This window comes from Calypte anna, chromosome 12 (assembly GCF_003957555.1).
Source record: "Calypte anna isolate BGI_N300 chromosome 12, bCalAnn1_v1.p, whole genome shotgun sequence".
In the NCBI taxonomy this organism is placed as follows: Eukaryota; Metazoa; Chordata; class Aves; order Apodiformes; family Trochilidae; genus Calypte; species Calypte anna.
Window position 1 is genome coordinate 16002931 of NC_044258.1, and position 15649 is coordinate 16018579.

General features: G+C 39.9%; 1 protein-coding gene across 1 annotated transcript in view; it reads right to left on the bottom strand.

The window, feature by feature from the left end:
- Nucleotides 1–2473, bottom strand: part of SUCLG2 (succinate-CoA ligase GDP-forming beta subunit) — a 117568-nt gene extending 115095 nt beyond the window's left edge. The window contains exon 1 of the mRNA XM_030458633.1: nucleotides 2348–2473. Within this exon, the coding sequence (XP_030314493.1) occupies nucleotides 2348–2434 (87 nt within the window). The 5' untranslated portion in view covers nucleotides 2435–2473. The remainder of the gene's footprint in view (nucleotides 1–2347) is intronic.
- Nucleotides 2474–15649: the final 13176 nt, after the last annotated feature.

Here is a 15649-nt window from a genome sequence, read left to right on the forward strand (position 1 = left end):
TCCCTCTGCAGAGCCCTCCTGCCTTCCAGCTGATCCACACTCCCCCCCAGCTTAGTGTCATCTGCAAACTTGCTGATGATGGACTCAATCCCCTCATCTAAATCATCAATGAAGATATTAAACAGAACTGGGCCCAACACTGATCCCTGGGGGACACCACTAGTGACCGGCCGCCAACTGGATGCAGCCCCGTTCAGCACCACTCTCTGGGCCCTGCCCTCCAGCCAGTTCTTAACCCAGCACAGGGTGTTCCTGTCCAAGCTGCAGGCTGACAGCTTTTTCAGGAGAATGCTGTGGGAGAGGGTGTCAAAAGCTTAATGATGATTTAGAGGTGAATTCTATAAGTAACAATGCAAAAATGAAGGCCTGCCTACAGGAGAGTGTTTTGCTTTGAAACTAAGAACTTGATTTGTTGTTAAACAGTATTGATGTGGTTCCTGAAAACAGACTACTTGGAAAACACACACCTTGAGAGATGCTCTCAATATCTGCCAGACTTCAAAAGCAGAATGAAGAAAATGTGATTTATCATACAAGCACAATACCTCTACTTCATAGGTAATACACAAAGAACATTTCAGAAAGATTTTGTTGTGGGGTTTTTTTGTTTGGTTGTTTTGTTTGGGCTTTTTGTGAGTTTTTTTGTTTGTTTGGGGTCTTTTGTTTGTGAGGTTTGTTTTGGTGTTGGTTTTGTGTGTGTGTATTTTTGTTTTTTTTTTAATTTGCTACCTTTATATCCCAAGAATACTCTTGAGAATCCAAGCTTATATCCAGTGATTTCAGCAGGTTAACTTGGAGGATCTCTCCAAGCTTTGAGAGATGACCAAATAGACTGTGAACTCCTAATTTCCACCTCTACCTCAAATCCTCACTGCAGGACCAGGTAAAGACAGAGCCTGAAACCAAGCTCAGCCCCTGAGATGTCTGACCAGACACAAACCCTACAAAAACTGAGTACCAGAGCCCTACAGAAAGAGTGAAGATGCACACAAGAAGAGGGAGGTTACCTCCAAGTTCCTTATTGCAACATCAGTCACATAAACCATGATGGCAGGAATACATCTTCAATTATTTAAATTCACACAACTATTTAATACACACCAGTGTTGGGACTGACAAAACAGTTCAACATAAATAGATTTAAATATACATGTATGCACACAGATAAATATATGTATATACTGATGTGTACATACGTATGTGTGCACATACATGTTATATATACAATAAATCAATGTATCAATTACACTGAATTGCCAAATGCTAGAGTCACCACTAAAAAAGGAAAGCTGGGCATGAAAAATTTTGGATTTAAGCCTGAGCTAGCTGACTTCCTTCAGGTTCAAAGACTTAACCATGCAAAAGGAGCTGCACAACGCACATTACATTTGGCACCAACCCCGAGCTTTATCCAGCAGCTGTCCCTTGCAGCCCTACGCTGGCAGCCATGGAACAGAACTGCCCAGAAACAACCTCTGTTCACTCCAGAAGCTTTTGCTTCTGGGAAAATATTTATGCTCACAAGTGTGGACCAGAGGAGATCCCCGTGAAGCTGCTGATCTGATAAGACAAACAAAGAGGATGGTTGCGAACGGCACTAGAGCTGTCTTAAAACGTACAAACCTCACCTTGCCTTCAACATTTCTGCTGTTGAGGTGAATAAAGAACTCCCGATAAAAACCTTGAGCCCTCCAAGCAGCTCCACTCACTCTTTCCCCTTCACACCTCTCAAATTCCAGACCACCGGGAAGTCAGAGCCAGAAGAGGCCTTTCCAGGCGAGCACACCTGAGTGTCCTCACCCCAGCCTCACCTCAGCCACCACCACAAACCCCAAAACACACCCCATGCTGCCCCCCGCAACCCGTTTGGAGCGAGGTGCGAGGTGTCACCTATTCCCGCGACGAGGATAATTAAAAAGTACTTTCAGTTTTAGGGGCAGGGAAGCTTTCTGGTGCTTCAGCTCACGCTTTGGTGGGTTCAGCCCTGACCCAGCCGAGGGGCACCCACAGCGTGACCCCCCAGACCTTTGCCTCGGCCCCGCAAAGCTCCGGGCGCGATGGAGCGGGGGCTGCGGGCGGGAGTAACGCATCCTGCGGGCAGCAGCCCGGGGTCCGCCAAGGGAGGAGGAGAAAGGTTTCCCTCGGGACAAGAACACGTAGAAGGGGGAGGTTGTGAGGGCGGGGAAAGGCGGCTTCAAGGGGGGTCTGAAAAGCGGCGGTGAGGGGGACAGGGTGCAGGGCAGCTCCCGCGGAGCGCCAGGTGCGCAGCTCGCATCCCTCCCTTGGTATGCTTTTGGGTGAGGAACAGAACCGGAGGGATGTGTCGGCCGGGTACGGGCTGACTCACCGGGAAGCTGCCCCGCAAGCGGGCGGATCTCAGGGCCAGGTCCCTCAGCACAACCCCCGCCTGCCCGGCCAGGGGAGCCGCCGCCATCTTATCCGCACCGCGTGCCCCGGCGGCCGCCGCTGTCTCCGCCCTGCCCCGCTCCCCCGGCGGAAGCGCGGAGCTGCCCCGCGGAGCCCACCCCTCCGGAGAGGAGGAGAGGAGAGGGGCAGGGCCTGGAGCCCGGGGCGGAGAGCTTCGGGGCAGGGTGTGAGGGGACATCCTGGGGCAGAGTGCGCGACCCCCGGGGGGGACAGGCTGAGGGGAGGGCGGTAAAACCGTGCGGAGCGGGGCTGTGTGCGGGAGCCGGTGCGGGAGGTCGGAGGGGAAAGGCGGGGACTGCGTAGTTGGAGCAGTGGTTGTGTCCAGTTCTGGGCCCCTCAGCTCAGGAAGGAGATTGAGGTGCTGGAGCAGGTCCAGAGCAGAGCAAGGAGGCTGTGAAGGGATCCAGCAGAATTCCTGTGAGGAAGGGCTGAGGGAGCTGGGGGTGTTGAGGCTGGAGAAGAGGAGGCTCAGGGGAGACCTCATCACTCTCTACAGCTCCCTGAAAGGAGGTTGGAGCCAGGGGGGGGTCGGGCTCTTTTCCCAGTCAGACAAGAGGCCATGGGCTTAAGCTCTGCAGGAGAGGGGTAGGTTGGATATTGGGAAGAAATTCTTTCCAGAGATAGGCATTGGAATGGGCTGCCCAGGGAGGGGGTGGATTCTCCATCCCGGGAGGTTTTTAAGAAGAGACTGAATGTGGCACTCAGTGCCATGGTCTGGGAACCACAGTGGCAGTGGATCAAGGGTTGGACTTGATGATCTCAGAGGTCCTTTCCAACCCGGATGATTCTGTGATTCTGTGACCTGCCTTGGGCTCCCGGTCCTTGTCTGCTGGAGGTACTGCCCTGCCCTGACTGGGTTGCCTTCTGCCTTCCTTTCATGACTAAAAGCACTTTTTTTTTTTTTTTTTTTTTTTTTTTGTGCTAGGCAATAGTAAATTAACTCAAACTAATAAGCTCTGCTGGGATCCAGCTGATTCTTCATAGGCACTTTAACCTGAACTCCACAAAATACCCCTTTTCCTTCTCCATCCACAGGTAAAACCTGGATATAAAATATAATAACAATAATAATAATCTGAGCTGAGTTCCCAGTCTGAGCTGTGGTTTCATGAAAGTCCCAGAAGCCAAATTTGTGAACATACCTCATTCTATTCATGAGGAATGACTTAGGGGCTGGTGTGGACACAGGTGGAGTGGTCCACAATCTGAAACAAGATCAAGAGTCAAATGTCCAGGTCTTTGCAGATGCAGTCTCTGTGTCAGCCCTCTGAGCATTTCAGTAATGCACACTCTGGTTAATTCACACGTGAGGAGGGTTGACTTTAAATAGTTCACACAAATCAGCAATTAAAAATGATGGTTTGGAAAAAAAGATGTTAAAACAAAGCAGCAGATGAGATACCCTTGCAGTTTTACAACACTTCGTATTAAACTCACCTGTATTGAAGCACGCAAAGTTTAGCACTATATGCAGGCATTAGTTATGCTGAACATTATTTATTCAGTGGTTTATGATGAAATAGTTGGATGAATAAAACAGTAAAATCCCCATCTTCTACTCTAGGATATATATGAGTGCAAACAAAAGAGAATACTCCTGTCAGGGCTCAGAATTTACACCCCTAAACAGATTTTTTTAAAAATCAGGAATGAACAACTCTTGTCTTGGAATTTAATCAGCAAATAAATTATACTTCTATTAGAAAAAAATCTGCAATTTCATAAAAACTGAGGTGCTAGAAAAATCTGAAATTGAACAGTTTGTCTTTGTCATGACAATTTAAGTAATATGTTTCAATAAAGAATCTGAAGATGCAGCTTTTTTATAACATTAAGCAATAATAAATGGGACCCAGTTTTAACCTAGGTATTACTGCATGCTTGTTCTTTCAGAATATTATATACTGACTTTGGTATTATGATGGAGGAAACATAATTTCATTTTTAGTTTCATGACTCTGGTTCAGTAAGCTCAGTATTTCCTATTCATACAAACTATTATGGCTGTCTCCATTAGGTTTATATATATATAGAGGGTATATAAGCTTTCAGATAATGTGGGTGGATTGCCTGCAACACTATCATTTAAAGCTATGAGGAGCACTTTCAATGTATAATATAAGAGTGGAGAACCTTCTTTACTATATTTTTTATTGTTTAGATTGGGTAGATGGAAAAGCACTGCAAATGTGCAGTCTGGGTTGGTCACCAACACAAGTCCTTTTGTATCTCTAGGGTAGAAGGTATCTGTTCTTTAACATATGAAGAGAAAAGGTATAGAGATTCATTCTCTTCACATTCTGTTTCCTTTTTACATATGTGTAAACCAAAGAAAACTTAGAACCCACAGGTTTCCAAAGCAATTAGCAAAGCAAGCACCAGGCAGCTTTCCTGGAGTGTGCAGTACAAGGAAATGTGTGTGGGTGTGTGAGAGGAGAGGTACACAATATGAATTATTATTAGAAACTCACTTGGGAGGCAGGAATTTGGACAAAGATAAGGAGTGGTCTCAACACACTATCCTCAAAAATAAGGAGGAAAAGGGTGTGAAGTGCAAATTAAAACAGGGTAGAGGGAGAGAGCTGATTTCAAAAACCATTCCTTCTAGGCTTCCAAGAATTCCCTGTATCCATCATGCGTATTGAGGATTTGAGGGTGCTCCCTTTCTCATACCTTCCCCAGGATGCATAAAAATCTAGATGGTAGCAAAACTTTTCAGTGTTGTCCTTAATGCCAAACAACCAGTAGTGGTTTTGCAATTAAGTTTAAAAATACATCGGATAAGACACAACTCTTAAGAATTTATCCTTAAGCCTAAATAGTTAACAGCATTCGAGTGAAAACAGTTAAACCCCAGAAAGCTTCCTTATCACAGGTAATGCATAATTGTAAGTGTTTTTACATTTCCTCCTCATTGCAGTGGTACTTGTTAACAATGAAATAGGAGATTAATTTTCTTCTCCACGCAGATTAACTCCCAAACCATTATTTGCCAAAGACAGATGTCACCCCCCCTGCACATGGCTGGCGAATCCAGCCATTCAGAAAGGTTGTTTATCATTAACTTCTTATTTAACCATAAAACCATTTGACAAATACAAACTCATTAGAGCTAGCAGAGCTGAATGGAGGTTTTTTCCCTAATAATTTCTCCCGAGTAACATATCTAAGCTCATGATGATGCATGTAAGGTTTAAAAGCACTATTACAGCAATGAAGCAGGGAGCATTTATGTTTTCATTATTCTAACTTAGATTGGAGTCAAACTGAGCCAAATACATCTTTTCTTATTCATTATCAGTCTTATGACTTCAGCAGTGTACCTGAGAGTCAGGTGAGCCCTCACACTTCCATTTATACTTGCTTATAATATAGTTGCTTTGGTCTGGTTTTGGTGGGCTGTAGTCCCTGGACTACAGTGGACTGAAAGACATTATGTGCATAATATTTTATATTTATCCTTGTATATTATCCTTGAGCTTCATATTCTAATTTCCTGGAGCATAATTATCATCAATATTATAATTTTCCTGAATAACTTGATCTGTATGTGAAAGATAAACCACACACAGATCCCCCAACATCATGAATGAGTATGGTAAAAATGCAGCAATCTCACTAAAATAGTCCCACTGTATGTGACTAGAGAACAGGAAAAAAAGATCATAGACTGATACAGGAGATGTCCTTATGTTCAAGTTCCTCTAAGTCTGTAATGCTGTCCCTCAGTGTTCCTCATTCCTTTTCTCTGGTCATTTCTGCTGGTCTCCAAATGTAAAACAGATGAGAAAAAAAGCATGGTAAATGGTAAATATAACAATGAGTGGTGGAAGGGTAATGAAAGATTAAAATTAAATCAACAGTATTCCAGTCCAGAAAACAAAAGAAAGAAAAAGAGTGAAAAATAGCTTATTAGAATTATACCTGCCCTCTAAGGTCACCAAGTTCAGTCATCTCTTACAGCTGCAAAATTTCCATTCATTAAAAACTCACTTTAATATAAAGGGAGGGATCCTGAAAGCAAGCAGGATGGAATGAGGTTTTGGTTTGGTAGGATCAAATTTTCTGATTTTCTGATTGTCTTCAGCAAATATATGATCTCTATTGCTACATCATTGATCTGAGTATGTGAATTAGTTTGCCTTTTAGATTTGCAGATTGGATGCACCTCTGCTGTATGTGGCTAGGAGCAAAAGCATACAGTGAAGTCTTCAAGTAGTCTTTGTATCTTCTGTTTGAGAAACCAGGGTGCCACATTTTTTGTTAAATAAGTAGTGGAGAGCTGCATGATAACTTTGTTATGTCATTACAGCTAAAGACTGAACAGAAGTGCCTAAAACAGGGGGGACTTTAAATAAAAACCTGGAGGAATAAAGAGGAAAAAATTAGTGAAGGATACCACTTTAAAAAGATTTCTAGCAAGAGAGGCAATACCAAGGAGAGGTAATAATGCTCTACCTTTTTTTGGTGTCTAACCACTTGATTCTGTGGAAAAATGAAACATTCAGGAATTACGATATAAATTAATTGGCTGAAAACAGTAGAAGTGATGCATCAATTTACAAGAGATTTACTACTACCCTTTGCCTGTGGCCTGCTGTATAGTAAGGCAGACAGGGGAGTTCAGGTTTCTCAGCAGAGATAGACTGTAGGTGAATAACACTCAGTTCCAACAGCTTTGAGAACTCTGATATTGTGGATAGAAAGACAATTTTATTGAACTTCTGTCAGAGACAATGTAAAGCACTGAATACAAGTGTAAAGATCTGAGCTCTAGGATATGGTGGAAGAAAACCTCACAGAGGCTGGACCTTTTTTGATAAGATGTGACTATATCACTACAAAGACTTTGAAGCCTTTAAGAAGTAGAGACAATCTAAATTCTAAATTCAGGGAAGAAGTATCTTAACAGTCTGAAGAAAAAAAAAAGTAATGAGTTACTTGGAGAAAAGGAATGGAGGTTACAATAGCAGCAAAACAGTGATGTGATGAAAAGGCAGGGTCTGTCGTGTGTGCTAAGCAATTCAGTCTAGTATTCAGGCAAATATCTAAAAAGAAACACCTTGTAGTAAATATGAAGCAGAATCTTGGCTAGATCAATACTGTTCTGTATATTTTATTTTAAATCATAGTGGCAAGTTATCTAGAATGTACAGTAAAGTTCACAGATGAAGTGACTGCCCACTCAAATGTGGAACATCCATATCCAAGGGCACATGCTTACTGATAGGAATCTCTGAACTCTGTGTGTGCCCTGGAGTAAAACACTCTGTTTCACAGCAGGGCTGGAATACCCACGTGGAAGAATAAATGCTGCCTTAGGAGAAATTATTTGGATGCTGACAAAACAAGCTTTGTTACATAGGATTATTTGTGTCCTGCAAAGTATAGGAAAAAAGGTGAGTGTTTTCCAGGAATGAAACTTGGGTGCTGCTTGAGACTGTAAATAGCTGTAGCTAAAAAGCAGTGTTTGCCTTTACCAAAGGGAGGATAGGAAAATTGGGGAAGATGTAGGTGTTCACATCACATCTAATCCATGTTTTGGTTCACAGGTTGCAAAAAACTTCATAGTGATTTTGTCCCAACCTGTTTTCAGGGCTTGAGATTGTCTATTATAATTAATTGCTAAACCTGTAGGGTGAGAGGGCTGCTGATGTGCCAAGGGTAATTTTTTCCTGATGAATTTTATGGATTGCAGAGGAAAGGAATCGATTTTTCTGCCGAATTAAGTATTGATTTAAAAGTAGCTTTCTATGCTACCTAGTTTAGGGTCATGGGGTACTATTTCAGTGGATTTTGTAGATCTGTTGATGTGTTTTCCTATTGCAATAATGACTTTTGGCATGTCTGCAAGTTTCATTACAATTGGTTGGGCACCAGCAAGTGGCTTGGTGATCATGAAGTTCATGAAAACCATAAAGTTTCTCAACAACCTAGCAAAGAAGTAAAGCAGTGTATAAAAAATCTTACAAGAAAACATCAATGCACCACTAGAGAAAACTCAACTGCTTAAACTGGGTTACTGGGTGAGCTGCATCAATTTGCCATCCAACAATTTATTGTCTCACTGCCTCTCTGCACTGTTCACTGCCTTCTAGTTTACACCTCCTTCCATTTCTTAGTCCTTGTAATTTAGACATTATGTAATTTTTTTTTTACTTTTTCCTGCCCTAATGTCATGTCATTTGTTAGTGGATATTGTCATCATCAAGCCTCGATGGGCTTGCATTGAGAGAATGTAAATGTCAAACAAGAATTCTCCCAAAGTGCCTATACATAGAAAGGCCAAAGTTTGTAGATGGTTTTTTTTTTCTATTTTTTGGTATATTGTCTGGGTTCACCTCTGAGACCAGCTGTGGGTAGAAGTGGAATATCTACAAATGCAGCCACACAGACAAGGTTGAAATGATTTATTTTTTAATACATTTCCTCTTCAATAAAATCCACCAGTGAATAGCAATCTGCCTGCCCGTGGTTAACAGTAAGGGAGGCTTTCAGATGCCTCTTGTGCTAGCTAAGGCATCAGCTACCCCAAAAAAGGAAGAAGTAGTGAAAATGTAAGTTTCTGGAGTAGAAAAAAATGGGCTGTGAATATTTCTGGAATATTCCTTCAAATTCCATGCAGGAGCCTGGTGAGGACATAAAATAGAATTTCACAAGAACCAACCACACCAGGAGTGGACTGTAAATATTTTCTTGACCATATAGTTAAAATAGTTGCCAGAATTCCTACTACATTTGCAAGCATCACTTGCCCTATATAAAGAAGAATAAGAGTGTAAAAGAACTGGATTAGTATTTGGTGTCTGAATGTTGTTTGCAAATTCTATGGGAATTCAAAGAGAAAATGGGAATCTTAGCAAAAAAGCAAAGGCAGTGCCCATATGGGACAGTATCTATAGGAACAGATCAGCAGTGAGGCTACAGACAGGTTGCTTTCTACATAGATGCATTTTATTCAATAAAAGAAACTGTATCATTTACACACTGAAGAACAACTTCATTTTGGTAAAACTTTTTTTTAGCCTGTAAGCAGAACAACTCCAAAATGGTTTGTTTATGAAGATTGTTACAATCTGTAATAAAAGTATGTATTCAACTAATTTTATAAACTGCTGGATATGGACAGGCAGAAATAATCATGCTTTCAAATCATATTTCTGCATACACTTATACAGTACAAGTTCTTTGTGCATCAGAAAAATAATAATAAAATGCTTTTTTTTACTAGATCTAGGGGGAATGAAGTAGAACTTCCCCATTGCCTATGTCTTTAATAGCTTCTAGAAAAGCATGTAGGAATTTATTTTTAATGAGTATACATTTGTTAAACAGAACAAAATGGGAATGCTTTAGACATCACCTTGGCTTTAGAAGAGCCTAAGAAGTTCCTCTTTTGCATTCTGCATCAAAATGGAATAAAATAAAATAAAATTTCTACAAGCAACTGGTAGTTCTACTATTCATCTGATGTAATAAATCAGCATCTGCAAGCTTAGCTGTTAAAATTCATGTTATTAAGTATAGCTTCTGCTATGTATATTTTTTGTCCTTAATAAATGTGTTTCAATGGTTTTGTTCCTCTAGGAAAGTTGAGAATATTTTAATACTCACAAGTGAATCTACAACCAAAATTCTACCCCAATGAGCATTTTTGTACCATCAGTCCATCCTTTGGAAAATGTTGAATTTTCTCTTAAGCAGAAAACCAGTGAAGACCAATTCATTAAAAACAGCTGCCATAGGAGGTATGTGATTTGTTTTGAGAGTCATTTAGTCTCAGATTGCATACTGAAATAAAAACTCAGGGAGACAATAGAAAATCTACATGGGCAGCTCATTTAGAGGCTGTGATCATTTTATGTTTAAAATCAACTACACTATCTTAAGTGTAGTGTTCTGAGAAAATCACTCTAATTCACTGTAGCTTTAGTTTCTTTAGACTTTTAACATATTTTTAATGAGTGTTGAGCTGTATACTGAAATGAATCAGGGCTACATGTGATGGAATTCAGTGTAGGATTCCTGACAAATAACAGAATTTAGAAGGGATAAATGCCAAGGGTAAACTTTCTGATCTCTGCTCACTTCTGAGAACACAGTAATTACAATCTCTATGATTCATGGTTCCATTCTATACAAAATACTGGACTTACTAATCAAGCTGGAGATATTAATGCAAGTGCATAGTGTGGTTTTTACAGTAGGAATACCCAAGTCATGAACTGCTATTTGTAATTGAAAGAATTCTAATACTGACATTTAATATTCCTCCAAATTCTGATGGAATTTATGGACATGTAAAGGCTTTTGAGTGCTCCCCTCAATAATCTGAAATAATATTGCCAGCCAAACAATACTGTATGACTTGTATGACCCATAAAACTTCCAGCCATGTTTCAGCTGCAAACACAACTGTTAGCACCCTATAAAACTGAAAATGATTGCAATTAATTTATTACTTCAGAACAACAAATCAATGGGGACTTCACAAAATACATTGCTCTTTCTGTAAAGAAGGAAAAAAATTGTTAGGCAATAACTGAGTTAATCACTTAGGTTTAATGCAAGTATGATCTTGTGATACAGGACATAAATACGAGCTCCAGACAATTAAGAGGCATAAGAAGGGAATTATCTCTTACCATCTGCATTATTTTAACCCTCACTTTTCAGTGCAAAGTGCATTTAGGTTCATGCTGTTTTATATCAGAAGCACAGACTTAAGCAGTGGCACTGTACCTAATACAAACTTGTCACTGATACAAGCTATCTCTCATTTTCAGACCAGAGGGAGAATTAAGTCAAAGATTTCTGGCAGCATATAAAGCACAGGAGATATGTATATATATAGGTGTGTAATGTGTTTAATGGAGATTGCTGGGAGAAGATAGATGTTAAAATATTATATAAGGTTTTTACTGGGTTTTGTAACATTAGAAATTGTGCAATATTTTCCTTCCTAATTCGTCCAGTTTCTTCCTCTTTATTCAAAACTGTGAGGAAGTTTCAGTACACCTAACATTCCAAAGATCACTAGCAAGCATCTACAGATTAATGGTAAATAACACAGATAAAAGCTGCATAGGATTGTCAGTACTGCCCTGTCCTGCCCTGTTGCATCTGTGCTGAGATGACTGTTCTGTCTGTAGCTGAAAGGCTGAAAGACTGAGAACAACCTCCACAAAAATCCACCCAAATGAGGAAAATCAGTCCTCAATGAAAAGTGAGTGCAGAGCATCAGAAATCATTTTTCTTGATGGCCAGATGGAGAAATGTGTTTCTGAAGGTAGGCTGTTACTTTTTTGAAAGGCAACTATCAGAGGTCATTTTAGCCTCAGGTGATTATTCCTTAGGCTTTAGCTGCAGCTAAATAGCAAGTTCAAAAGTCTCATATGTACAGCTGGGTTTTGCAGAAAGAAGGATGTTTATTGTAGATGAAAGCTGAAAAAAAGAGACAAAGTCAAAGTCCATGAAGAAGAGAGCCCTTTTTTTGGGGGGGACAGCATGCTTATCAGTGAACTGAAAGCCAGGGATTGTTTCATGTTGTGTGACACTTTTCCTCCCCCATCTATGTGAAACCAAACCAGAGTGCATGCTATGCAATTTCTGCTCTTTCTGAAGAACGCTGGGTTTTTATATCTAAAATATTCAGTCATGCCCTGGGAGGAGGTCTACAACTTTAAAAAAAAAAAAAAAAAAAAAAAAAAAGAAAAAAAAGAAGGAAGAAAGAAGGAAAGAAGGAAAGAAGGAAAGAAGGAAAGAAGGAAAGAAGGAAAGAAGGAAGGAAGGAAGGAAGGAAGGAAGGAAGGAAGGAAGGAAGGAAGGAAGGAAGGAAGGAAGGAAGGAAGGAAGGAAGAAGGAAGGAAGGAAAGAAAGAAGAAAGAAGAACAAGAAAAAGAAAGAAAGAAAGAAAGAAAGAAAGAAAGAAAGAAAGAAGAAAGAAGAAGAAAGAAAGAAAGAAGAAAGAAAGAAAGAAAGAAGAAGAAAAGAAAGAAAGAAAGAAAGAAAAGAAAGAAAGAAAGAAAGAAAGAAAGAAAGAAAGAAAGAAAGAAAGAAAGAAAGAAAGAAAGAAAGGAAGAAAGAATCAGCAAGAGCATGTAGAAACTGTCCTCCTAGTCAAAAAAGTATTAGCAGCATGTCCTTATCTTGTGTTGTGTTTGGAAGCCACTGAAGCAAGATGAAGCAAAAAACTCACAGAGATTTGCTGTTAACTTATTTAGTCTTGTTCCTCTTGTTATCTGCAGAAGAGCACAGTAGTCACACATGACAACTCTCCTTTTCAGACGAGGTTGTCATCCTAACTTCATCCAGATCATCTCTAAATAAATGCTCATGGTGTCTCAAGGCAAGAAGTCTGCAGTAGTGCTGACTTCTGCTCAGATACTGCAGTGACATCTAAAAAAATGGTCTGATCTTAAGACAGCTCCACTCATTTGTTGAAGTAAGCTGAAATTTTCATCAGGGAGCTATTTCTTCTCATTTATAAAGAAAAACATCAGCTATTATGGTAATAATACAGAAAGCCTCATTAATTGCAGCACACAATATAGAATACACCAAGTGTAGAGAAGCCAAGCAGATGGTGCATTATAAACAGACTTTTTAAGCAGTAACCTTCACAGTAGGGAATGCTGTAGGTAAGAGTGCAACTTAACTTTCATTCTTTCATTAGAACATTCTTCTTTTTATGTTTAGGACATAAATGTATTTCCAGATATGTTCTTTGCTGAAATTTGAATTATTCTGGAAAGTCTGAGAAAAACAAAAAGTGAGACAGATGTTTGCTAATTGCAGAGATTATAGGGCAGGGTTTTCAGGACAAGAGGAGGTGCTGTAGTGCTTTTACTTTTTCCTATCATTCTTCTTGAAGTTGTGAAGCATATTGAAAAGAGAAACTTGCCAAAAACTTCCTAGGAAGAAAATTGGTGGTAAACAGAGGCAGAAACTGGGGCAGACATAGGTCTCTATTTTGGGAGTGTGGAGTTGGGGGAAAGGAGACCACCACAGCATAAAAGGTACCATTTTCCCCAAAGAGAGGGAAGAGGAGGATGAAAAAAATGCTGCTATGTTGGTGGCAACTTTAAGAGATAAACCCTGCCAAGATTCCTCCATCTCTATCCAGCATTCCTGTATGCTAGGAAATGAAAATGTAGCATGCTAGGTTCTCTTGCAAGCACTCAGAAAATACCTATAATACAAACCTGTAAAATACTATATTTAAGAAACAATATCCCTGCAATGTTACATACCATAAAACTAGCAAAACTAAGTCTTTGTAGTTTAAGAACTCAATTCCCATCCAATAACTTACTAGCAGGATTTATTTTAAACAATGAAATGAAATGAATGCTAAGAAAAAGCTCCTCTGCTTCAGCACAGAAATACAAGAATATTGTTTATATCTTCTGGGTAACTTAACTGACCAGCTCCAGAAATGGCAGATGCTAAGATAAGATACTTTTCATCCATATTTACAATCTTTGTAGGCTGTCTGAACTCCTCCTGCCTGTAAATTCCATCTGCTTTTGCAGACACTGCAGTGGGAGCAACCTCAAGCTTTCTTCTTTTTTTTTTTTTAACCCAGTATGCTCTGACTTTACCAGGATGTCAGAGGATAACAGAAGGACAAGCTCAGCTCTCTGGCAGTAGCTGAGGAGTTTCTATGGGAGAGTGAGGTTTGGATGCAACAGCCTTATAGCTCCATGGCCTTATCTGGGAGATTTTGTTCTAAGCTTTATTAAGAAAATCGAATTTTTACTTGAGGACACTGAGTTTAAAGTAGTTCTGCAATCTTCTAATAGTATTCAACCCATCAGGCTTTATTATTTTTATCTATTATATTGTTCTTGAAATAATTTATGTAACTATTCACTGTAACCAGCACTGGTTCTTTCTTTTAGGAGCTTTCTACTGCCTTAGTGACATACATATTCCACTTTACCTTTATTGTTAATGAAAATCTAAGATTCATTAGAACATGACATTCCATTAGTTTTTGCTTCCAGATGTAACTGGCTACTAAGTCTAGTTTAGTTTTAGTCTGTTTTCAGTGGCAAGAAAACATCAAAAGAAAAAGGAAAGGGGAAAAGGGAATATATTAATAATACTTTTGTTCTTTAGAAACTATTACTTATATTCAGAACTGGAAAAATTAATTCTGTTCAACCTTGTGGGATGACATCTGTTTTGAATACAGGCAGGAGGAAGCCTGGGTTCCTTATACACCAGCCCATTTCTTATCTCAAGTCTTTCTTGTTCTTCAGTCTCTTGAATTGCAGTTCCCCTATATAAATATCTTGAGTAAGTATGCAGAGAACATTCAGAATATGATTGGGTTTGTGGCTGTTCTTCTAAGGTTTGGAATGATTCATTGGCCAACCCATCCATACATTATACCTTGGTTTACAGGTAAGGATGACAAAGGCTGCTCTGGATGCTGCTACCACAATCCTCCCTTGGGTACCATTACCAGTGACATTGTCCTGCCCTCACATGACAGCCCAACAGGCCACAGAGACTTAGGCAGCTGATGGGCTCTTTTTTTGATATATCTGTGGTCAAACTAATCTTGTGGCAATAGCAAGAGACAAGCCCTACCTCTTGAAAAAACCCTCACAATTGTCAATGAAGATTTCAGTCATCCCTCTGAAGAGATATGTAGCTCGTGTGTTGAAGAAATATATTCAGTGTATGAAGCTGTGGCAGCTCTGAAGCTAAAGAAAGGAGGACTTTGCTGCCATCTTTCAGTGAATTGAGAAGAGAGGGAGATGTGTGTACAAACTTTTTAGCAGATTTGCCCACTCTCTTCCTCAGAGACATTTTAACTGCTTTGCTGAGGAATCATTAATATCAGGAGAATCAGAGAAATAAAACAACGTTCTACTCTTTGTAGGGTGAAGAAAATCAGGCCTGTGCTTAAATATAATCTATTTAGGAGTTATGGTGACTGAACCTCAGTCTTGCATGCAGTAGTAAATGAAGCTGAGTCCCTGTGACTACATAAGCACATCTATTCCTAGCTGATCTGATGTGTTGAGTGTGATGAAAAATGTAATACAGACATCAGCATGAAAGAAGGTAACAGTAGCACCATCTAGGTACAACGATTAGCAGGAGTGCAAATGGGGGAGACAGTGAATTGCTTCATCTGTGAAATGAGGCATCATCTCTTGAGAGTATTTGTGGATTTATCTATTCCCTTTTTTGACAGTAAAATTAT